At 42.2% G+C, this 25358-nt stretch overlaps 1 protein-coding gene across 6 annotated transcripts in view; it reads right to left on the minus strand.

Moving 5' to 3' along the window:
• CNKSR2 (connector enhancer of kinase suppressor of Ras 2) overlaps positions 1 to 25358 on the minus strand; it is a 326584-nt gene that overhangs the window by 210581 nt on the left and 90645 nt on the right. For all 6 annotated transcript variants that reach the window (XM_070750725.1, XM_070750722.1, XM_070750728.1 and 3 more), the window contains exon 6: positions 23913 to 24032. In XM_070750725.1, the coding sequence (XP_070606826.1) occupies positions 23913 to 24032 (120 nt within the window). The remainder of the gene's footprint in view (positions 1 to 23912; positions 24033 to 25358) is intronic.

Raw genomic sequence — 25358 nt, forward strand, 5'->3', positions numbered from 1 at the left:
TCAGTGCACTCTTGTGAGTGCTCTTCATCCACCTCTGGTAATGATAGATTCTGAGGAGGATGAGCCAGGCCCCTCTGGATATCCTCCAGCTGATGCAGAGAGTGAGAATGATGAAGAAATAGATCTTGATCCTTGAGATCCTGAGGAACTACCAGATGTGGTAGATATGTCGATGGGGGATTGGTCCGAGTCAGAGGACAAAGGGGACATTCGAGTGGGTGAGCCACTCTTAAATGCTTGATTCAGGAGGTTACAAAGGAGACAGCAACACTTGTATGGTAAAAGGAAGTAGGTTGTAGCTTTAACTGTATGGGTTTGCTGACCAATCTCAGCAGGTATAAAAGGGAAGGATTATGGGTAATTCTGGGTGGAGCTTCTATGTTGATTTCATGGATGCTGTGTTAGATATGGGGTTCCAGAAAATTTTCCCAGAAAGTACTTTATTTCTGCTCTGTAAAGTCATCTACTAGAAGTTGCCTGCCTGCCAGAATGTGGTGAGCTGAATTGTATACCTTCTCATTGCTTGTTTTATCTTGCTGGAGTGCAATAAGCCCTGATGCTGGGGTCTTTCCTGGAGGCTTATCTGAAACTTTGCAGCAGTGAAATCTATTCCCTGAACTTTTAAAGACTGAATTCTGCCTGTGAATGTTGCTTTTTCATATACGGAGTGTAATTCAAAACTTAAATTGTGGGTTTTAGCTTTTGTTTCAATCTGAAAGGCTCAGGATATAACATGGACCATGGAGTGCCAGTGGGCCTTTGAAACTCTGAAGGCCCTGTTGTCCCAGAATCTAATCGTCAGACACCCAGATCCCAACTGACCCTTCATCATTCAGGCTGATGCAAGCAACGTTGCTGTCAGAGCCATCCTTTCACAGTGCAACAACAAAGCCAAGTTGCAACTATGCACACACACCTACAGGAAGCTCACTGGTGCAGAACGAAAGTGGACAATTTGGGAAAAGTAATTATTCACAGAGCTTTGGGTGCTACTGACATGGCAACATTTCCTGGAGGAGAGTAAAGTGCTGTTTGAGATGTGGCCAAATCATAAACTCATTGAGGCCTTACAGATCACATGGAAGTTATCACAAAAACAAGTGCGGTAGGCACAGTACTTCAGGAGCTTTCAATTTGCTTTAAAATAGCATACTTGGTGGGAAGAATTTCTTAGTGGACGCCTTGTCTTGGTTGCCACTACAAATCAATCAGGAAGAAATAATACATGCGATCATTCCTCCGTCCCAGCCAGTTACAAAAATCGTAGCTGACCGACAAGCTAAGGGAGGAGTGGGATCTGAAGCAAATGACCTAACTTGACCCAAACCCTGAAAATTGCATTGTTTTTGCATTGTTTGTTCTAGAGATAACCTTAGAAAAAAGTCCAGAATGTTTCCTATTATGGATTATACGCCAACAACTCAACCAACACCATATTTAGCTGATTATTCATATCACTACTGCAGTAAGATTAGCTTTTGCTCAAACGTGGAAAAAAGCAGAAATCCCCCAAGATGAATTGGTATTAGAAAAAATAACTCAATGTGCAGAAATGTCTAAACTGACCCTAAAAATTAAAGGTAAAGAAGACTCACAATTTTATGATTGTTGGAATTTACTCTACCACTGGTTAGAAAAAAGAAAAAATCCTTGCTAATTACAATATGAACATGTAATTTATATATATATATATATTATATTATTATTTATTTATTATTTATTTATTATTATTTATTTATATAATATACCAGGGTGATTCGACACAAAATGTAACCCTTCCCTGGTACAGAGCTGAAGGGATTGGATACTGTAGCCTAGAGGTTAATTCTCCGCCTTACAAGGCAAAGGTTGCAGGTTCAAGTCCCAGTGGGTATGGCTAGCTGATGAGGCCAAAATAAGGCCGAAATAGATCTATCCTAGTCTCCCTTAATTTTCAAATTCAGCTTAAACATGTGACACATACAGATAGAATTGTCGGCTATCAATAAAATTAACTGCCTTGGAAATGGCCCTGGGTTGGGCCGATAGGCAAAAAAAAAAGGAGCTGTGATGTTCCTTCAATATACCAGGGTGATTCGACACAAAATGTAACCCTTCCCTGGTACAGAGCTGAAGGGATTGGATACTGTAGCCTAGAGGTTAATTCTCCGCCTTACAAGGCAAAGGTTGCAGGTTCAAGTCCCAGTGGGTATGGCTAGCTGATGAGGCCAAAATAAGGCCGAAATAGATCTATCCTAGTCTCCCTTAATTTTCAAATTCAGCTTAAACATGTGACATATATATATATATATATATATATATATATATATATATATATATATATATATCCCTGATTAAAATAAAAAGAGCAAGTAAGATAATGTTATGATTTACTAAATGAGTTGAATGTCTAAAAAAAACCAAACTGTTTTTTTCCCCCGATAAAAACTCTTACTGAATCTAAAGAAAATTTACATAGTTTCGGAATAATATAAATACTGATCCTGTACACGCCTTTATTTTAATATATAGGTTTCTTTTTTTATTGTTTTTGTTTTTTATGTTTTTTATTTTTCTTATTGGATGTAATGTTTTGTGTATTCTATGTACATTGTATTATATTTGTAAATAATTTTTTTCATTTTTTTTTAAAATGAAAATTGCATTGTTAACTAACCCCTGATTCCTAATGAACCAACAGTTGTTATCCCATAGGGAGGAGTTAGCATAGAAGGGTACGAGACTGTATGTTCCTGGTATACGGCAAATACAGGTCCTAAAACATTGCCATGATGTCAGGCAAGCCGGTCACTTTGGCTTCCTGTAGATGGTACACCTGGCCAATAGGCAGTTCTGTGGCCATGGATAAAAAGAGATATCAAGGCCTACAATGCCCAACCTGTACCACCATGAAAAAGAGACTGGGGAGGACTCCAGGTCTCCTGCAATCATTCCAATATCACTGTTCTGACTCTCCAAAACCAAGAAATAGAAAGTTTGATTAATTGCTTTTAATTCTTGCATGCCTGGAAACATTTGCACATAGCAATCAAACAAAGGCAGCAATAACTGTTGCTGCTTTCCCACCAAATTAACACCTCCCCTCCACATGCATGCATGCCCCACCCACATGGCTGTAGTACTTCTCAAGAGGCCTGAGAGGCCTGGAATCTTTATGTTGGGACTAGTTCTGCCTGTTCTGCAGCTGATTGTTGATTGGCTGCTTCTTCATTGTCAACCTCCCAAGCCGTGAGTCTACTGTTTTTCATTATCCCAGTGAGCTTCCCCACAAATCGCAACCCTGAGATGATCCACCAGAGGCTCGCCATTTCAAGGGTTGACAGGTGGCTCCCGTTTACCATGGAGATGGCATCTGGAAGATAAGCAAAGACTACAATTAGTTGCCTGTTGAGCAGGGCCCCATGCAATTATTCCCACCCAATTTTCAAGGGTTCTCCTGGTAAAACCATCTCACCAACCATGCAATCTTTGCCTCCTCACCCAAGATACCTCTGACAGGGGATACCCCTTCCATTGCACCAGGTATTGTAGGGACCCCTCATGAATGCAAGAATCTAGGATCTGCTCAACCTTGTAGTGCACCTCCCTCCCTTGAATGGCCCAAGGTTCATGTTTTGGGGGACCTAGTACCTCTGAGGTCTCTACATGTCTCAACAGACTTGAACCAGGTGTATTCTCCCCAATAGATGAGGGAGCTTCAGTTCCAATGTAACTGGGTTGATTACATGGACTATGGGAAATGGAACCAGAAATTTAGGAGCTAATTTATGGCAGGGAACCTTTAGACATAGGTATTTGATGGAAAGGTACACCTTCTTGCCAACCCAGTATTGGTCTGTAGGTAGTTTACATAGCATCTGATGTATTGCTCAATTATGGCATTGGCTCTCTCTATCACTCCATTGGTAGCCAGATGGAATACGTAACTCAGGCCTTGAGAGGACCCAATCATTCTAAGGAACTTACACCAGTATTTGGCTGTGAATTGCACTCCCTGGTCTGACATTATCCTCCCTGGGATGCTGTGGAGGTAGTATATGTATATAATAAACATCTTCACCAGTTTACGTGCCGAGGGGAGGCTCAGACAAACCACGAAGTGGGATTGCTTTGAGAATAAGTTAATAATTGTCCATATAACAGTATTCATGTTACTCTCAGGGAGCTCTACAATGAAACCCAGGACTATTTATTCCCATGGTCAAGTGGTATTAGATACAGGTTGCAAAATGTCTGGTGGTTTCTCTGGTCATTTTTTCATTGCTGCACAGATCGTACAACTCTGCACATAGCCCTATAGGTCTTTTTTCAATTTTGGCAATCAAAATTGACAGTTGTCCAGATGTAGGGTTTTCAGGAACCCAAACTGACCAGCTGACTTTGTCTCATGGCACCACTGCAGCACAGCATCCACTGGGTATTAGGGACATATAATTTACCCTTGCACTCCAGGCCATCTCTCTGGATTAACATCTGCTGGTTCTCCTTAAACCATGGGTTGGTAGGCAGAGCCGCCTTCAAAGAGCAGGTCATCTCATCCAGTCTGCCTTCTGGTTGTTGCATTGCCTGTCCTCAGGTTGTGACTTGAGCCATGGATTACAGAGGAGGTATAATGGTGTGAACTATGTCTCTCTGTCCACTATTTTATTGCAGCATTCTTGATAGGACACTGCTAGAAAATTCCTCCCTCTAGGAATATGCTTCAGACTTCAAGACAAGGATGCCCTTTATCTCAGCTTTATTTGTTTTGACATTAGAGGTATTAAACAGAAATATAAGACAAAATGAAGAGATAAAAGGTATGAGAATTAAGAAAGAAGAATATAAATTACCGGCGTTTGCAGATGATTTGGTGTTTATTTTAGAAATAGGACCAAAACTAATAGAACAAATAGAAGAATATGGAGAAGCGGCAGGGTTGAAAATCAATAAAGACAAAACAAAAATATTGGTGAAAAATATTACAGAGAAACAGAAAAGGGAGGTAATGGAAAAATTAAAGATTCAGGTTAGGGAAAAGGTAAGATATTTAGGAATATATCTAACAGCAAGATGTATAAGAATTAAGGAAGATAATTACTACACATTGAAAAAACAAATTGAGATACACTTGGAAAAAAAAATCAATTTTTTTAAAAAAGAATATATTTTAGACTTAAGTGGAAACATTTAAAATACTACGCCCACCAGACCTGTTTGGGGGACAACTTACATGGACTTTGGAGGGCTTCAAGGTTCTTGTGATCTGTCCACCACTTCAAAGGGTACATGACCTCCTCCCCAGCAGATGCCACCATGTCATCAGTGCCCACCAGACTGCTTTCTTTTTCCAAATTACTCACTGTCTTTTAGTATCATTGAATTTGTGTGATGTATAGGCACATGGTTGCAGATTATCCTGCTTGTTAGTTTGGAGAAAGACAACTCCCACAGCCATGTGACTGGCACCAGCTTGGAGCACAAATGCTGTCTCCAGATCTGGATGTTTTTGGATGGGCTCCTTAGCAAACAACACCTTTAATGTTTCAAAGGCTCTTTGACATTCCACTGTCCATTGTAGTGGTTGGTTGGGTCTGATTTTCACCATTGTGTGCTTTGTCTTGAGAAAGTGGGTTAGCAGTAAGGTCACCCATGTAAACAAAGAGATGTATTGCTCGTAAAAGTTTGCAAATCCTAGGAAACTTTGCAATTGCTTGCAAGTCTTAGGCACATGCCAATCCATAACCACTTGCACCTTCGCTGGATTCATCTCCACCCCAGTGTTCGACACACAATATCTTAAGTAGTTCAACCAGGTTGTCTGCATTTGGACAGCTGTATGTACAAATTTGCCAGGACAATTATTAATTTTATTAATGGATTCCTCATTATCTTTTTTCCATTGATTCCTCAATTCTGTTTTTCCCTCTATTCCTTCTGCTAGCTCTTGGCCATCTTGTTCTTTACTCATTGTCCTTTGTATGATGTTTTCCAATTTTTAATCTATCCCATCCATTAATTTTAATTGCCTTATGCTCTTTCTATATAATATCCTTTATACTTTGTGTTCTGCCGGGCTCTCTGGTAGGAGCCTCCCAAAAATTCAAGGGTACAAATTTCAGACACAGACACGTTTGAAAATTCAAAACAATGTTCTTTATCACAAAATTCAAAATAAACTAAGCACTCTTTTTGTATTGCAAAGAGCACTCGTCCCAAAACAACCGGGTAGTCTGTACAATTTCCCTTAAGCAGTCATTAAGTACTTAGCTAGCAGCTGTGAAGAAACTTCACACCCCTTCTTCTTCCATGGAAGTGAGATACACACACACGTTGCTCTGCTTTGGTTTCAAAGGCGTGAAAAATCAACAAAGTCCAGAAACAGCAACACACGATTCCTGAAGAACTGCGATCAGATACTCTTCCACAACGGCCAAACCCACACGCTGCTATTTATAGCAGCAGTCCTAATTACTGGAGCCCCACCCAAACACAGGTGGTCTCTCTTACCTCCTGTAATATGTCCTTACTTGGTCTCTTCTACGCATAATTCTGCTCTTGCGTGGGTCCAAGACGTATTCATCTGAATCAATGGAAGATAATGGAGATTGGCTTCCTGGGCTGTGTGCCAAGCCCCCCCTTCCAAGTCACTCCAACCTTCTTCTTCGTCCGAGGAAACTAAATTCGGAACTGACTCTGTTGGCAATAACACAGACCTATGACATGTTGAAGTTTCCCCTGCATCCACCTCCACATTCCCTGGGGCAGGAGCTGGGCCAGAGCCAACCACAACACTTTGAAATATAAAATCCATCTCAATCAAAGTTCTGCTCACTTGCATCTTCTGTTGCATCTTATCTTGTTTTAATAAATTGCACTTTTAGTCAATAGCCCAAGAAACATTTATTCCAACCTGAGGTTATTCTTCAAAGTATTCACTGATCACATAATGGATCACAATCCATTATGTTCCATTAATGGTCAATCGGATCCATTTATATAGTCCAAGGATATATCAGGCCTCGTTGAATCACTTTTCTAGATTCAGTCAAATGGTTTAACATTCAGAGTTCACTTTAATTAAATCTTCAGTGCTCATATGGTAGTTATATATAGTCCAGTAAATATTTTCACAATCCTTTAAATGGCCATTCCTAGTCTTGCATATTTTACTTTCATCAGTACATGGTGCTCTAGGTTTAATTTTCACTATTACTAGAAATCTGATTTTAATTATTTTAAATTGTAATTCAATTATGGAACCAGTGTTAATTTTTAAATCCATAGTTCCAGTATTTTAAATTGCCTTCCCAATGTCACATCTTCCCAAATAGAAAGTCCAATTTCCTGCATTTTTAAAGAACACCCCCCCCCCTAATCTTTTCCTGGTAATTTTCTCAAAGTGTTTGATCACCACTTTAACCAATAGTTCTGAGTAAATCCTAGATTTCTCTTTTGGGGTTAATTTTTGGGTTAAAAAAATCATCTCACCCAGTTCCACACTATTTACCAATATCCATTCTAGTTCAAAGCTTAGGTGGTCATCAGAAGTTCCAGCATTGTGGCAGCCATTTTAGGCTGTCTCTTCTCATCGTGGCTGAGGGAAAGTAAGCCCCGGGTCAGCCAGAAGAACCACAGGTCTCCAAGACCTCACCGGGCATCCCTCTTTATTTCACTGCCCCTCCAAGGTGGCTTTGGTTCTTTTCGGAGCCCACCAATGGGGAGAACTCAGCATGGGAATATGGAGACCCACTCTCCAGGTCCAATCTCTCTGTGATGTCAGCCAGAAGTCTGGCCCCAGACGGATTTCTATGTTGCAATCCATGTGCCAGTGCAGGGGAAGGATGTCACACTCCTTGCTAAATATCTTGGCAAGGTCTCTATACACAGGTGGGAAAGCCAGATTCTTCACAGCCTTGGCCTGCATGTTCACAGGTTCATGGCTCAACATGCCGCTGGGATCCCATTTCCATGGTTGCTCATGCTGAGGGGTTGTAAGTCCATTGCCTATCCTCAGGTGCCAACATCTGCCCTCCTATCAGATAACTGGCCCCCACTTCTCCAACCACGTTAATCCCAATATCACCGATTCAGTCATTTTCAGGACAATTAAGAATTGGATAAGTTTCCAATGCTGGGCCAATTCCAGTTTCACTGGCTCTGTTATATGGGTTGCAGATGCCCCTCCTAGCAATGAGCTGTCTACTTGCTCAAATCTCAAGGGCTGTGACATTCTCTTTGCCTTCACCCCCAATTTTGCAGCAGTCACCCAGCATTGGGTACACCCAAAATCTATTAAAGCCTCACAGATACCACATCTCTGGACCATAAGTACCATCAGAACAACAAAGGGCAGATGGTATTACTTACCATCAGGTCATTTTCCCCCAATCGCTATCATAGTTGGCTGGGTTGGGTTCCCCTTCCACAGTCACTCATTCATTGTCTGCTGGTGGTAACTGTCATAGCCTGCAGTGCCCACCTGGACTTCACCAAGGTCTTACAGAGTGACTTTTCTGGTTTCACCACTCCTCCGTCCCCAGCCTTGGCTTTCAGACTAAAGACCAGGCACTCAGTCACATGGTGGCCCAGTTGATCACAGCAAAAGCACAGGATGGGAGCCTTAGTGGATATAGCTCTCTCTTGTGGAGGCACTCTTAAGAGGGGTCCCATCCGAGTGATGGTCATTACTCTGTCTGGGACTCTCCTTGGCCTCCCCCTTTGGGCAACACTCCCGCAATTCAGTATATAATTTGGTAACCACTAGGTATTATGCTTCGAGAGGGGGGGTAGCCTCAATAAGCGCATGCCTGGTGCAGTGTGGAGTCAGTTTAGGCTCACCTGAAAGTGATGAACTAACAATTGCTCTAACTTGCCAGCAAGCTGGTGGAAGTTGCACATATACTCCAATACCAGCCAACCATTTTGTCTCAACTCCAGGATTTCCCCTTCTACCTGCTGAGCCCTGGGCGTATTTGAGAAGAGGAAAAGGGAAAGGGGGAGGAGCAAATAGTGATTTCTTTCTGTCACTGTTCTGACTCTCCAAAACCAAGAAACATAAATAAAATATTCAATTTTAATCCTTGCAGGCCTGGAAACATCTGCACATAGCAACCAAAACAAAGGCAGCAATAACCATTGCTGCTTTCCTGCCAATTTAACCCTACCCCCCATGTGCACCTTCTGTACTTTTTGAGAGCCTGAAATCTTTTTGTTGGGCCTAGTTCTTTCTTCTGCTGCTGGCCTGCTCTCTGATTGTGGGCCAGCTGCTTTTTCATCATCAACTTCCCACACCACGAGACTCCTGTTTTTCATTATCGCTCTAAGCCTTCACCCCTGAATGGTAAACCCAAGACAGCCCACAAGAGGCTCATTGTTTCAAGAGTTCATAGCTGACCCTTTTAGGTCCTGGGAGGTGATAGCCATGGACTTCATTGTGGAACTCCCAGAGACACAGGAACATGGTGATATGGACAGTGATAGATCGCTTATCACAACAGGCCCACTTCATTGCTTGCCCAGGCCTAGCCTCAGCCCACAAGCTGGCCAAACTGTTCCTGACACATATCTACCACCTACATGGAGTGCCAAGGAGGATAATCTCAGATCAAGGAGTCCAATTCATGGCCAAATTTTGGAGGGTGTTTGTTTGAGCAATCAGGTCATCACAAGGACTTAGCTCCACCTTTCACACGAGTACCAATGGAGTCCACAGAAAGAGCTAATGCAATGGTGGAACAGTACCTATGGTGTTATACGACCAACCAACAGATTAATTGGGCAGACCTTCTTCTGTTTGGTGATATGGCATACAACAATGCTGTACGCAGCAGTACAGGTTATATCCCCTTCAAGGTGGTAAATGGGGTAGAGTTTGTGCTGACTCCTGAATTCCCTCAGGAGGCCCTCTTTTAGAAAGCTTGACAGCATTGATCACTTGTGTGGGGGCAGGGGAAATGTCAACTGGGCATTGCTAAAAGTGACCAAGGCCAGAAACTCCACATGGAGAAGAAAAGTTCACCACAGAGACCTTTAGGAAGGGGAGAAGGTGCACCTCTCCACCAAATATTTGAAACTGAGACTATGCAAAAAGCTGGATCCAAAATTCATAGGTCCATTCCACATAGTCAGGATGATCAACCCAGTTACTATTGGGGAAGGTCCATCCAGTCTTCCATATCAGCCTACTGAAGCCGGTGATCACATCAAGCAGTAGGCCCTTGATCCCACCCCCATCTGAGTTCATAATGGTGGAGAGGGAATCCCACTATGAGACAGACCAGATATTGGATTGCTGAGTGTTTAATGGGAATTGCAATACTTAGTCTGATGAAAAGGGTACCCTGTGTTCAAGGTCTCATGGTTGAGGAGGCAGGATATACAAGCAGAAAGACTGGCCAACAAGTTCCATAAGGAAAACCCCCTTAAGCCCAGGGAAGGAACCCTTGCGAACTGAGTCTGACCACATATATACTGACCTGTACATTGCTTGCTCTTTTCCAGGTACATTCCCTTTGGTAAAGAGGAGTGCTTGTCAACATCTGAGATTATGGCATTGAAGCTACACCCTTGCATGCCATTGAGTTGCCACAAGTGAGGAGAGGAAAGAGGATCACATGGGATGCATTGCTTGGTTTTGGGTGCTGGATGTTGCAATAGATTCATGGGGGAGGGGCACAACAAACTTGCGGAGGAGTTCTGGAAGAGTGAAGCAGCAGTGGAGAGTCCTTGTTGGAGCAAGCCTGGAGCAAGCCTTGCCACGCCCTCATAATCAGCTAGGAAGCAGAAACTGTTAATGCTAGCTAGATTCCAAATTTCACTATGGGTTGAGTTGAGAGCCCAATAAAGAGGAATTGCTCTGCCAACAAATGGCCTCATTTCTCTTCTGGTTAGGCTTGGAACCGTGAGAATTATTGTAATTAAATTGAGTTATATTTAATTTTTTAATTACCTGGTACTGCAATGTAGAGACTTCAAAGATAATGCAGTGTAACTATATAATGCCATTTTGAAGACATATTAATCAGTTAATAATAAATTTTCTAAGTCAGTCAAATAAAGTGAGTCTAAGAAGAAATATTTTGAGTAAATGTTTACATTCTTTTTGTTCCAATGCCAGAATGGTGGGTCAATGACTGAGGTGAGCCAGGCTTCTATGCTTACTGCTCTCTTTATTTTACACAATAGCTAACAGGTTGCCAAAGCATGACCGCTAATACACGTACTCTCTCAGCTGATGGCAACATGAGGTTCTGTTTGACAGCTCCTTATATTGGGAGTTGTCAAACATGTAGCCAATTAGGAGACAGCGTTGCACCTCCTGTTGAGATTGGAACTGAGTGGAAACTCACAGACATTACACTCCTTCCCACCTAGCTGGCACATGCATAATCTGCTAGGTAGGCAGGGCAACATCAAACCCACTCAGAGATAGATGTGGATCTGTGTCCAAGAAGCCTTTGGAAGTTCTCAGTTCTGCACCAAGGTTTTCGATAGAAGGGATCTCGATTCCTGACATAAGAGGCACTGTGATACCCATCATCCATATTGGGCCACCAAGCATAACTGTACCAATGCTTTCATGCACACAATACCTAGGTGACAATCATGTATCAGAGACAACACATCGTTCCTTAAGGAGGTAGGGATTACCATAGAAGACATTCCTGCTGGGTGGACAACTCATTTTGGCATGTATGGTACAGTTTACATATGGTACGTTTTGGTATATATGGTAGGGAATGGTAGTTCTGGGACACTCCTACCTGGGGCCACCCCCTCTGCACCCAATCCAACACATTTGTCAGCACTCTGTCTTGGATGATGAATCTGGCAACATCAGCAGTGGTGACTGGCAGTTGCAGAGTGTCAATCAGCAATGTGCTAGAGGCTGGGGCTAGATTAATGACAGCAATTGGTAATGGGCAGCGACTCAAGGTGTTGCCATGGCCAGTGTTCTTTCCTGGCCAGTAGAACAGTGTGTAGTCATAGGCAAAAAGAAAAGCCAACCACTCCATGAAGTGAGAAGATAAGATTTGGGGCATTTGCTTCTCGCCCACCAAAAGTGCTAAGAAAGACTTGTGATTGGTGACAAGGGAGAAATGGTGTCTGTAGAGATACTCATGGAACCATTTAACTCTGGCCATGATAGCCAATGCCTCTTTGTCCAATTGACTATAATTGCATTCGGCATGAGAAAGTGTTCTGGGGAAGAAAGCTATGGGTGCCTCAATTCCTGAAGATAGCTTCATAAGCTAAAACTACTGGCAAGTCCTCACTATATTGGCAGAGAACCCAGATGTATATTAGTAGATCCTTAACAGCCAGGAAAGCCACCTCCTCTGTTTTACCCCATAGCCATTTAGCCGAACAATGTAGCAGGCGGTGCCTGGGTTCAGCCACAGATGCCATATGGGGTAGGAAAATATTGTAAAAGTTCAGCAACTTCTGAAATGCCTGCAGCTCAGTTTTATTCTTAGGCTCTGGGGCTTGTTGAATAGCTTGGATTTTTGCTTTGGTTGGCTGCAGGCCAGCTTCATCCACGAGATATCCTAATAACTCCACCTGTGGCACCACTATATGACACTTCAATTTTTTAAAGCTTAAGCCCGACATCTTGTAGTCATTTCAGTATGGAGGAAAGATAGCACATTAGGTCAGCATGGGTGATTGCAGAGACAACCCCTGGTATGCCTGCAATACTCTTTCCATTAAACTTTGTAAAATTCCTGGGTTGCAGCTGATCCCAAATTGGAGCCTCTTACATCTAAACACCCCTCTATGATGACTATAGTTTGGGCATCAGCAGTCTTACTGTCAACAGGCAGCTGTTGATAAGCTTGAGCTAGGACCAGCTTTGTAAAGACCTTCCAAATTCCTAATGAGTGCAGGAAGTGCTGCATCACTGAGACAGGATATGTGCTATGCTGTAATGTGTGATTAATTTATATTTATATTCTGTACATATTCTCACTGACCCATCTCCCTTTATGGGGGTCACTATGGGGGTCTCCCATCACGAGTGATCTATGGACTCTAAAACTCCCTGCACTATCAACTTTTCAAGTTCCACGTCAACTTTTTGCCTGAATGCAAACAGCACTCTCCATGGCTTAAGCCATCTGGAAACTATGTTGGGGTCAAAACTGAATGAAATGTCACCTTATACACCCTCAGAGTTCTGTCAAACACTCTAGGGCAGTGGTCCTCAACCTTGGGGTGGGAATCCCTTTGGGGGTCGAACGACCATTTCACAGGGGTCGCCTAAGACCATGGGAAAAGACAAATTTCCAATGGTGTTAGCAACTAAAACTTCTATTCTGGCATCTCGAAACATATTTTTACAATCAAACCAATCTGGCATTTACAGGGTGTGTGTGCCCTTCTGACCTCTTGCCAATCAGCTTAAAGATCTGTTGGAAGAATTGGGCTAAGCTTATAGTTGGGGTCACCACAAGATGAGGAACTGTATTAAGGGGTCACAGCATTAGAAAGGTTGAGAACCACTGCTCTAGGGAATTCCTTGGTCAATAGTTCCATAATGGGGCTGCTGTTAATGTGGTCTATACCAGTGTTTCCCAACCTTTTTTGAGCCGCGGCACATTATTCATATTTTCAAAATCCTGGGGAACACTGAACGGGGGGACGGGGGCGCGCGGGGGGGCTAAAGAAAAGTTTGGACAAAAAAAAAATCTCTTCCTCAATTTCACTCTATTTCTCCCTCCCTCTTTCTCTCTCTTCCTTCCCTTCTTTCTCCCTCTCCATCCCTCTTTCTTTCTTTCTTCCTCTTTTTTGCTCTCTTTCTCTCTCCCTCCTTCCTTCCCTCTATGTCTTTCTCTCTCCCTTGCTCTCTCTCTGCCTCTCTTGCTATCTCTCTTTCATTCTCTCTCTTTCGCTCTCTTTCTGTCTCTCTTGCTATGTCTCTTTCTCTCTCTCTCTCTTTTTTTCTCTCTCTCTCTCTCTGTCTCTCTTGCTATCTCTTTGTCTCTCTCTCTCTCTCTTGCTATCTCTTTCTCTCTCTCTTGCTATCTCTTTCTTTTTTCTCTCTCTCTTGCTATGTCTCTTTCTCTCTCTCTCTCTGTCTCCCTCCCTCTTTCCTTTCTATCTCTCCCTCCCTCTTTCCTTTCTATCTCTCCCTCCCTCTTTCCTCCCTCTTTCCTTTCTATCTCTCCCTCCCTCTTTCCTTTCTATCTCTCCCTCCCTCTTTCCTTTCTATCTTTCTCTCCGTCCCTCAGTGGGGGCAAAGAAGAAGGAAGGCAGGCTGCAGAGGGCACCGAGGACAAGAGCGCTCGCTCGCTCCCTCGCCCTCTGACTTCCCTCCCTCGCTGCTGAAGGGACGAGCACGGGCACGCTGCAAGAAGGGGTTTTTTTTGCTTTTTTTCCCTTCCCCTGCCTCACGGGAGAGAGTGAGAGAGAGAAAGAGCAGCGCCCTGTCGGTTCCGAGCGCAGCCAGGGAAAGCAGCCTCGAGCCGAGTGCGAACTGCGGGATGCGGCAAAGGACTCCTTGTCAACCAAAAAAGGGTGGGGGTGGCAAAGGCAAAGCCTGGGAGGCGGGGAAGGGAAGAGCGGGAGACCCCCAGACAGAACAGCTGAGGGGAAGGAAAGATGGAAGGAGGGAGGGATTGAGAAGCGAAGCCAGGGAGGGCTGAGAGAAAAGGGGAGCGGCGCGCGCGCGAGAGGGGCGGGGCGTGCATTCCCGAAACGGATGGAGAAAGCCCTCTCTCGCAGCGAAAGCGCTCCCAGCCAGGGGGCTGCGAGAGAGGGCTGGGAGCGCTTTCGTCCCGAGGAGATGAAGCTGCAGCCGCAGCCGCCGCGAGAGAAGTCGCGCCCCAAGGCAGGGGGCGGCGGAGGAGGCGAGGGGGAAGATCGGGCGGGGAGCTTGGCGGCACACCGGTTGGGAAACGCTGGTCTATACCTTTAATTCCCAGACCTAAGGCATCCAACCACTATAACCCCAATAAACTGGGTCTGGGGCCATCTACTATAATCACTGCAATCCTATCCTGGAATTGTTTGAAGGACACCCTGAATTTATAACTTTGCGGCACTGCGATTTTTAAAATTTATTTATTTATTGGACTTATATGCCGCCCCTCTCAATGGTTTACAACATTTTGATTAAAAAAAGATTTAAAAGATATAAAACATTTATAAGCCAATTAATAGAATAGTTAATTTAAAAATTATGTTAAAACTAATCATGAAAATTGAACAATCACATGCATACTATCACATCCAACACATTTACTGGGTACAGGCTGGGGTCTAGTGACCCCAAGCCTGATGACATAAGTGGGTTTTCAGGTTTTTATGAAAGGCAAGGAGGGTGGGGGCAGTGTGAATCTCTGGGGGAGTTGATTCCAGAGGGCCGGGGTCCCCACGGAGAAAGCATTTCCCCTAGGACCCACCAAATGACATTGGCTAGTTGATGGGACCTGGAGAAGGCCAACTCTGTGGGACCTAACTGGACGCTGGGATTCGTGTAGCAGAAGGCGGTCCCACAAGTAATCTGGTCCTATGCCATGTAGGGCTTTATAGGTCATGGCCAACACTTTGAATTGGGTCTGGAAACCAATTGGCAGCCAATGCAATCCGCGGAGTGCTAAAGAGACATGGCATGTTTCCCTGAAAATCCTTCAATCTCAAGAGATCAATTAGGAGCCAGAGTGGCGCAGCAGGTAGAGTGTTGTACTGCAGGCCACTGAAGCTGACTGTAGATCTGTAAGTCAGCGGTTCAAATGTCATCACCAGCTCAAGGTTGACTCAGCCTTCCATCCTTCTGAGGTGGGTAAAATGAGGACCCGGATTGTGGGGGCAATATGCTGGCTCTATTAAAAAGTGCTATTGCTAACATGTTGTAAGCCACCCTGAGTCTAAGGCGAAGGGCAGCATAAAAATCGAATGAATGTATGAACGAACGAACGAACGAACAAACAAACAAACAAACAAACAAACAAACAAACAAACAAACAAACAAACAAATAAACCCACCAACCCACCAACCCACCAACCCACCAACCAACCAACCAACAAATAAATAAAGAAACCAATCCTTAGCTAGTTTAGGCATTAATCTTTTTACAATACTCCAAGATAAGATAAACCTAGATGACCCAGTGTCTATTTCCATAGAACATGGCTTTCCTCAATGTGGACTGTCATGAATATTTTATCCTCAAGAGAATAATCAATTTGATTTATCACTGTTTCTACTGTATGGAATTGGATCATTCTATATAATGAAACAAGCTTCTCCCTACCTATATCGACCTTGTGTCTGCCTTTTCTTATAACACCTATCAACTGGGGTGGGGAGGTGGGGGGCTGTCATCTGTCTGTGCTCTTCTACAGACCTTAGCAATGTGGTTTCTTTTACCATACCCGAGACAGATTGTGGTCCTAAATTGGCAGTCTACCTAGCATGCTTTACCCTACATAGCGCACAAATAGGCTGCCCCAAAATGTTTTTACCCAGCAGACCTTTGCCACATCCTGGTTTTAACTGGGGCAAATCAGTATCATCATCTGGGATGTCTTCAGGGCTGGCCTCCTCGTAATGGACACTGTCAGGCTTGCAGAAGGCTTCTGAATTGCATTTCTTCCATGGACCTATTGGACAGCTCCATAGCATTGTTCTCATCAAGGGCAGACTTGAGTGTCACATCTGTTTTTGCCAGGAGGTGGCGGTGTATATGTAGATCCTTGATTCTGGAGACAATCTTGTCTCACAAAGCTCATCAAGATCAAGAAACTATAGGGCGGCCACATACTAGTTACCATATTTTTCGGTGTATAAGACGCACCGGTATATAAGGCGCACCCAGATTTTAGAGGAGGAAAACAAGGAAAAATGTATTCTGAACCAAATGGTGTAGTATTATATTGTTTAATAAAATACCAGTGTAGCAGAATACTTTTTATAAACTTCAAACTTGACAGCTTCAAGACTTGTGGACTTCAGCTCCCAGAATTCCTCCACCAGTCATGCTACCTTATGAATGGGAGTTGAAGTCCACAAGCCTTAAACTTGCCAGGTTTGAAGACGCAGCAGTGGAGGTTCTGAGGCATCTTCTGTGGCTGCTGTGTCTTTTGCCTGGCTAAAGAATACTGGAAGCACCTGTGGCCACCCTGCACGGAGCTTGAAGGAAGCACTTGTGGCTCTGTTCTTGCCACTCTGAGAGAAGAGCGCCAGGTCCTAAACACAAAGGAAAACGCTTTTGGAGAGCAGGCTGAAATGGGGGGGCGTGCGGGGCAGGGGGGGGAACAGGGCTCCCAGAGAGAGAATCAGTCATACAGGAGGTTTTGAAAGTGAAGCAGACACCGCTTGTGTTCTCCCTGATGCCAAAGTGAAGGATAGAGGGAATTCCTCAGCCAGCGAGAGGTGGCCCCTGCCCAGCCACAGCCGCTCGCCCGAGCCGCTTTTCGGCCTACCAGGAGGGCTCCTTGGCCAATGCCTGCCGGTCTTCCACGGGGAGGGAAGCAAGGGAATCCCCCCCTGGTCTCTCGCAGGGAGGGAAGCAAAGGAATCCCCCCCCCGGTCTCTCATGGGGAGGGAAGCAAGGGAATCCCCATCTCCCGCGGGGAAGGAAGCAAGGGAATCCCCCCAGTCTCCCGCGGGGAGGGAAGCAAGGGAATCCCCCTGGTCTCCCGCAGGGAGGGAAGCAAGGCCGTCTGGCAGCCAAGGGCTGCCAGACAGCCTCGGGAACAGCCGGCAAAGCATGGGAAGGCTGCTGCTGCTTACCGCTACCCAACTCCCCCCCGCAGCATTTGATGTATAAGACGCACCCCGGTTTTGATGCACTTTTTTGAAGTAAAAAGGTGCCTCATAAATTAAGAAAACACATTATTTTCCTGCTGCTTGAGAGCCCTGTGTAATCTCTGGCCACCAGGAAACATTCAAAATGGTTGATATATGACTCCCACATCTCTACGGCACTATTGAAAACTGCTAATGTTGTCATCAAAGACATTCTGAGGTAATTTCATGCCTCAGCTCAAAGTTCTGGCATCTCAGCTCAAAGATCACTCACCTTCATCACCAGTGTTCCAATCCCAGAACAATAGATCAATGATTGAGGCAAGCCAGGCTTCTGTGCTAACAGCTTTCTTTATTTTACACAATAGCTAACCGGTTTCCAAAGAGTGACCATTAACACATGCATGCTCTCAGCTGATGACAACATGAGGTTCTGTTTGACAGCTGCCTATATACGGAGCTGTCAAAAAGGTAGCCAATCAGGAGATAGCATTGCACCCCATCGAGAACAGACCTGAGCATAAACTCCTAAACATTATACTTTTGACATACATATGATTTGGCAAATTAACTTAAGAAAATGGAATTAGATATAGTACACATCTACAGTGTGTTAAGACTAAGATACCTTTCCTTCACCAATTATATCCAGTCCAAAAAATGCACCTCTTTTTCCTATATAGTTGTATGCTTCTTTCTGCTGGGCTGGTTACAAATGTTGAAAGCACTAATTTATATATGTATTTAATTCTCAAAGTTTTTGGTTGTTAACAGACTTAAAATTAAAGAATATATAAATGGCATATTTTCTTCAATAAATGTAGGTTTTTTTAATTCACAAACATGTATGCTTTTGTAGGTTTTATTTCTTTTCTTTTCTTTATCCTTCACCCCATTTTTCCAATATACAGATGCATACACACACACACATACACACACACGATTCACCCATATGGCACCACTGTGGCATGAACTTTATTAGTTCCCAGTCTTTCCAGGAACAATTCAAGCTACTGGTTATTAGTAAAGCCCTACATCACTGGAATCACCTTTTCCTGAGTATATCTGCCTGTTTCACCAGATCAGATAGAATGGCCGTGAGGTCTCCAGGTCACTTCCTTCCTCTTCTCATTTAGAAGGAGCTAGAAGCACCTTTTCCACAGTAATAAAGGGATGGTTCATTGGATGCTTTGAAACAGGATGCTGAGGTGCTAGATCTAGTTTGGACTGTATTGAATTTGTTTGTATTTTCATTCTTAATGTAAATTATCCAAAGTTGTGCAGTAGGATAAATGGCCTTGTAAGTCTTTAAAATAAATAGATAAATAATAAATATACAGACACAGTGTGTTCTGCACAAACAGGTACACATCTCCTTCATGAAAAAGCTTTGGTTCACAAAATTACACTCTAGCTAATGTATTCTACAAACCCTATGCCTTTGAATAGCATAACAAAGTATATTTGGCGTATGTATCAATTTTATGGCATAATACTTTTAAAATTCCAGATAACATGTTATATTGTTGTGAAGTAAATACATTACTTCCACAACATTCATAGGGGAAACTTTCAAAAACTGCTTAAGATTAAGGTAACATAATGAAAAATAGAACAGAATATTCACTATATATATTTTAAAACTATTTTTTAATATTGCAAGAAAATATAAACACACATACATACCAATACATGCCCATATAAACACACATACACACAGAAAATAACTCTTATGACTAATTATTCTAACTTTGGAAGACACTATCTGTGGACCAGTGGAAAGGATATTGGGTTAATTTAGAGATCAGACATAAAATTGCTATCTAGGATATTTAAAGTCCCATCTCACCTTACATTCATACTGGAGGAAGATTTCCGGGATCCTCTAACTATGGCCCATGGAACACATCCAGCCTGCCCACACACTCTATCCAGACCACCCAGTGGTGGGATTAAGTCCTGCCCTTACCTCCCAATCTTTGCAAAGCTGGCTTTTGCTCCTCATTGCTCCTCCTAGGCCACCCTACAAGGCCTTGCAGATTGCAGTCACTTCAGCTCATTGCTGCCCACACCCTTCTGCTGACCACATCTTGCAAAGGTAAGGCTGAAGGACGCAAGCTGGGTGGGCAGGGATGAACTGGTGAAGCAATTATACTGGCCAGTGGAGTGATGGTGGACTGATACATGAGAATAGAGCTTTGAGCTCTTCACAGGTTTGGGAGAAGTTGCCCCAGTCCTACGTGGGAGGGGGGATGCTCTGTGTATGAAAGTGCTTTGAACTGTTCCTGGGCTTTGCAGCAGCTGTCTCAGTCTTAGGTGGGAAGGAGGAGACTGTGTATGAGAGTGCCTTATGGTGTGACCAGAACAATCTAGAACTGAACACACTCAAAACTGTAGAAATGGTGGTAGACTTTAGGAGAAACCCTTCGACCCTTCCATCGCTCACAATACTATCATATCTCAAGACCTAAAATGGTCACCTAACATCAAAAACATCATCAAAAAAGCCCAACAAGTTCTACAGAGGAATCATTGAGTCTGTCATCTGCACCTCTATAACTGTCTGGTTTGGTGCTGCAACCCAACAGGACTGACACAGACTTCAGAGGATAATCATAACTGCAGAAAAAATAATTGCTGCCAACCTGCCTTCCATTGAGGACCTGTATACTGCATGAGTCAAAAGGAGGACGGGGAAAATATTTACTGACCCCTCGCATCCTGGACACAAACTGTTTAAGTACTACTTATCAAAACAATATATTTAGCGTTATGAAAGTTTAACTTAATTGAATAACTTTTCTAATAACTAAGTCAAACACAAGAGTTTATTGCCATGGAAAAGAAGCAATGACTTTTTATAATCTTGTTTTTTTTTAATCATGACTTGTTCCTCATCCATTAATGGATACTTGGTATAGTCCTTGATAGCCTTGAAATTGTTGTTAAATCTCTACATGATGGTCATCTCTGACCTGATAACTATTAAAAGCCTTAATCCTTACATTGATATCGCAATAATTTTAGTAAGAATTATAGCAGTAGAATAATGTACTATACAACTGAAACCAATTTGCATTTGATTTTTTACATGGCTTGATCAATTTGTTTCCTTTGCTATCCTTTTCTTCTTGCCATTATCATTTATTATTTAGTCCAATTGTAACATTTATTTATTTATTTTATTTATTTATTTTATTCGACTTCTATGCTGTCCAATCCCGAAGGACTCAGGATGGCATACAACAATATAAAAAAGATACAAATACAATAAAAAAGTAAATATAATTATCTAAAACTATAAACCGCAATTAAACACCCACAACTCAACAATCCAATCAACCCACATGCATACCATTCACTACAATTTGGCCATGGTGGATATCAATTTCATCATTATTATTATTATTATTATTATTATTATTATTATTATTATTTATTAGTTTTGTATGCCGCCCCTCTCCATAGACTTGGGGCAGCTCGCAACAATAATGAAACAATATACAACAAATCTAATATTTAAAAGTAACTAAAAAACCCTTATTTAAAAAGCAAAACATACACACCAACATACCATGCATAAACTATACAGGCCTGGGGGAGATGTCTCAATTCTCCCATGCCTGACAGCAGAGATGGGTTTTAAGGAGTTTACGAAAGGCAAGGAGGGTGAGGACAATCCTAATCTTCAGGGGGAGCTGGTTCCAGAGGGTCGGTGCCACCACAGAGAAGGCTCTTCCCCTGGGTCCCGCCAGACGATATTGTTTAGTCGCTGGGACCCAGAGAAGGCCAACTCTGTGGGACCTAACTGGTCACTGGGATTCGTGCGGCAGAAGGCGGTCCCAGAAATACTCTGGTCTGATGCCATGAAGGGCTTTATAGGTCATAACCAACACTTTGAATTGTGACCGGAAACTGATCGGCAACCAATGCAGACTGTGGAGTGTTGGTGTAACATGGGCATACCTAAGGAAGCCCATGATTGCTCTCGCAGCTGCATTTTGCACGATCTGAAGTTTCCGAACACTTTTCAAAGGTAGCCCCATGTAGGAAGCATTACAGTAGTCAAACCTTGAGGTGATGAGGGCATGAGTGACTGTGAGCAGTGAATCCCGGTCCAGATAGGGCCCAACTGGTGCACCAGGCGAACCTGGGCAAACGCCCCCCTTGCCATAGCTGAAATATGTTTCTCTAATGTAAGTTGTGGATTGAGGAGGACGCCTAAGTTGTGGGCCCTCTCTGAGGGGGTCAATAATTCCTCCCCCCAGGGTAATGGACGGACAGATGGAATTGTCCTTGGGAGGAAAAACCAACAGCCACTCTGTCTTATCAGGCCTCCTTATTCATAGCCTCCAGCCTGCTGGCAAAGCCAGGTCTTCACAGCCTTTCGGAAAGCAAGTAGGGTGGAAGCAATATGGATATCGGGGGGGAGTTGGTTCCATAGAGCTGGGGCAGCAACAGAGAAGGCCCTCTCCTGTGGCCCTGCCAATCTGCATTGCTTAGTCGACGGGACCTGGGAGGTATTCGGCAGGAGATAGTCTCATAGATAGTCTGGCCCTACGCAATGTAGGGCTTTATAGGTGATAACCAACACCTTGAATTGTGACCAGAGATTAATAGGTAGCCAGTGCAGCTCACGGAGTGTAGGTGTTATATCGGTGTACTGAGGTACACCCATGACAGCTTGCGCAGCTGCATTCTGGACTATTTGCAACATCAACCTTAATATTAATTTCATTTGCCTTCATTTCTGAAACACTTGTTATTCCCTTATATTAAGAAATGTTATCTATATTTCTTGTTATATCTTCATTATATTGTATTTTCTTTGTAATTTATTTCTATGCCGTTATCACAGATTCCAATTTGACAGCAATTTGATTCATAAATCTCAGAGAAAATAAAACTCTATGTGAAGCTTGATTAAACAGCTCCTTTGTTTGTACTTTCTATGTCAGAAATGCCAAAAGATATTTTAAAACCATCAAGTATCAATAATAATTAATAAGAAAATTAGAATTCTTATCCTTTCATTCTAATTATTTTAACATCATGCAGTTTATGTAAATGTCACTGATAAAGTATTTTCCATTTCTAGGCTAATAAAAGGTTAATGTTACAACTTGCTATTAGATTCCAAAATAATATGTTTCAGCAAGAAATAGTCAAAATGACCACTACTCAAAATAATTTAAAGTTGAAAAAAGATATATGAGTTTATTTTTAAAAAATGGAAAATCCATTCTGATATTTTCTTTTTTTTTTAACTTAAAGAATTGGTTTTATTTACTATATAAAGTATAACCAAACTGTTAATAAGTATTTCTATATAGGAACAGTCTTAAAATCTAAATAAATAAAAAGAGGAAAATCTGTGAGAGAATCAGGGGCGGGGTGTATCTTTCCAATTAAAAAGAGAATATGGTCATCTCATAAAAAGCATTTCTAAAAGTAGGAAAGCTATATAAACATCCAGTAAATTATGAAAGTGCAAATATTTTAATCAGATTATGACAGGACATGGAATAAATTACAAATGGTGGAATAGAAAATGACTTTAATATGCTACTATGACACTGAGACAAGTACAAGATTTAGAGCAAGGGTCTACAAAGTAACACAGCAGAAGGCAGATTAAAGGTGAGATTGAGTGCAAAAATATTGTGAAATTTAGAAATTTAGAAAACAATGATTTCAGATTTAAATTTACGGAGCATAACTGTCAGGAAATTAAAACAACAATATTTGGGGAAAACAGTATCAATAATATTTGGATATTTGTAACTGCATTATCTATATTCAAGGTATTTTCATAAATTAATTAGAATTATTTCTTCAAATATTGGAATACCTAACAAGTACCTCACAAGTTATTATTAATATATTATCAGTCAGAGACACAATAAAGTTTACAGTATTCTGTAATTTAAACTTGAAAACCAATTCTAGAAAACTGCAGAATACAATCCACTACAGTATTTTAACGATAGTTTCAGTTGATACTATTTTCTTAAGGATTTAATAAAATAACTGTTAACATGCAGTACTGACCATGGTGTATCTGACTGCTTCATACAGATTTGCAGTAAAGGGTCTAGATATGCCAAATAAACATTTTATTCAGAAAATGTATTTCTTCCATCCTGGATGAACTTTTGATTAACTGTGTACATCTTACCAGCCCTTCACTTGGCTTGATATTTGCTAGCTGAATCACTTCCAGATGAGCAGATTGAGACACGAGGGGATCAGATGAAAGTGAAATTATATGATCACAAACACTAGATAGAGTCTTACACTAGAGGAAAAAAAGGTATATTAATACAGGAACTTTAAATCTAACTCAGCAAACCTTGAGCATAATAGTTAAGGATACAATTTTACTCCCATATAAGCAGTGATGGGCTCCTATGGGAACGGTCAGGTACGCAGTACTGGTAGAAAAATTTTGGTCAAGTATGCAGAACCGGTAGAAAAATTTTGAATTTCCCTCCACCCTTCTGGGCTCTGGGTATGTGTATGTGTATGCATACACATACAGTTTATATAGTAGATAATATATATTTTTGTGTGCCTGTGAGTAATATGTATGTACACATATGGCATACCTACATAGAATTAAATAGTATATTTTGGATGTTCAGTAATAGTGAATAGATTGTATCTCTTTGAGGCAAGAAGAGGCCAGGTCCCCCAACCCTAAGCCAAACCCTTGACATGAGTGACGTCAAGTTGGCCACCTTTAAGCCAGTCACATGACCTTTAAGTCACCCACGGTCACATGATTATCAAGCCATTCCACCTGGTCACATGGCCTGCAAGCCACACCCACAAAATAACCCATGCCCACAATGTGGTAGTAAAAAGTTTTGTAGCTCTTCACTGCTTATAAGACTGCAATTATGATAAAATGATCAATCAGATAAAAATTTCAAAAAGAAAAATCTGTTTAGTTTGGGGATTTTTCTCTTTCTTCTCCCTTCTAGGAGTATTAGCAAATATATGACTGAGGGATACACATACAGTATATACATAAACTTATTTTATAACCATAATAATAAATACAGTTCAGATTTTTTCCATACATCTTATATATTATTTAATAATACAGGGTTAAATTTGAAATGTTAACAGCTGACCTAATCAAGGAAAAGGAAAAAAATATATAAAAGCACACATCCCCAGTAAGAGCACCTAGGGAAATGAAACTCATTTGCTGCAAATATACATAATACACTTTGTGTATTTATTGGCTGCCTATCTTACCATAAGGTAACTCTGGGAGGCTTACAGTCACATCTAAGTTAACATCTAACATAAAAAGTTAAAATCAAACATTAAAACCAAAGACACTTGGGGAGGATGGTGATGGAGTAGGGGAGAGATGGGATCTCCATTGTGCTGGTCCCCCACTAGGAATTCAAGCTGAATTGGAAAACATATTTAGACCCTTACAAAATAGATAGCAGAGTTGGGGCCAATCTCCCATCGGGGTGGGGGGGCAAGATGTTCCAGAGGGCATGAGCAACAGCAGAGAAGGTCTTCCTCCTAGACCTCACCAGCTGGAGCAATCAGGTTGATAGGTCCAACAGCATGCCTCCTTAGCCAACAAGAATGGTACAGG

The sequence above is a fragment of the Erythrolamprus reginae genome, chromosome 4 (assembly GCF_031021105.1).
Source record: "Erythrolamprus reginae isolate rEryReg1 chromosome 4, rEryReg1.hap1, whole genome shotgun sequence".
NCBI classification, from domain to species: Eukaryota; Metazoa; Chordata; class Lepidosauria; order Squamata; family Dipsadidae; genus Erythrolamprus; species Erythrolamprus reginae.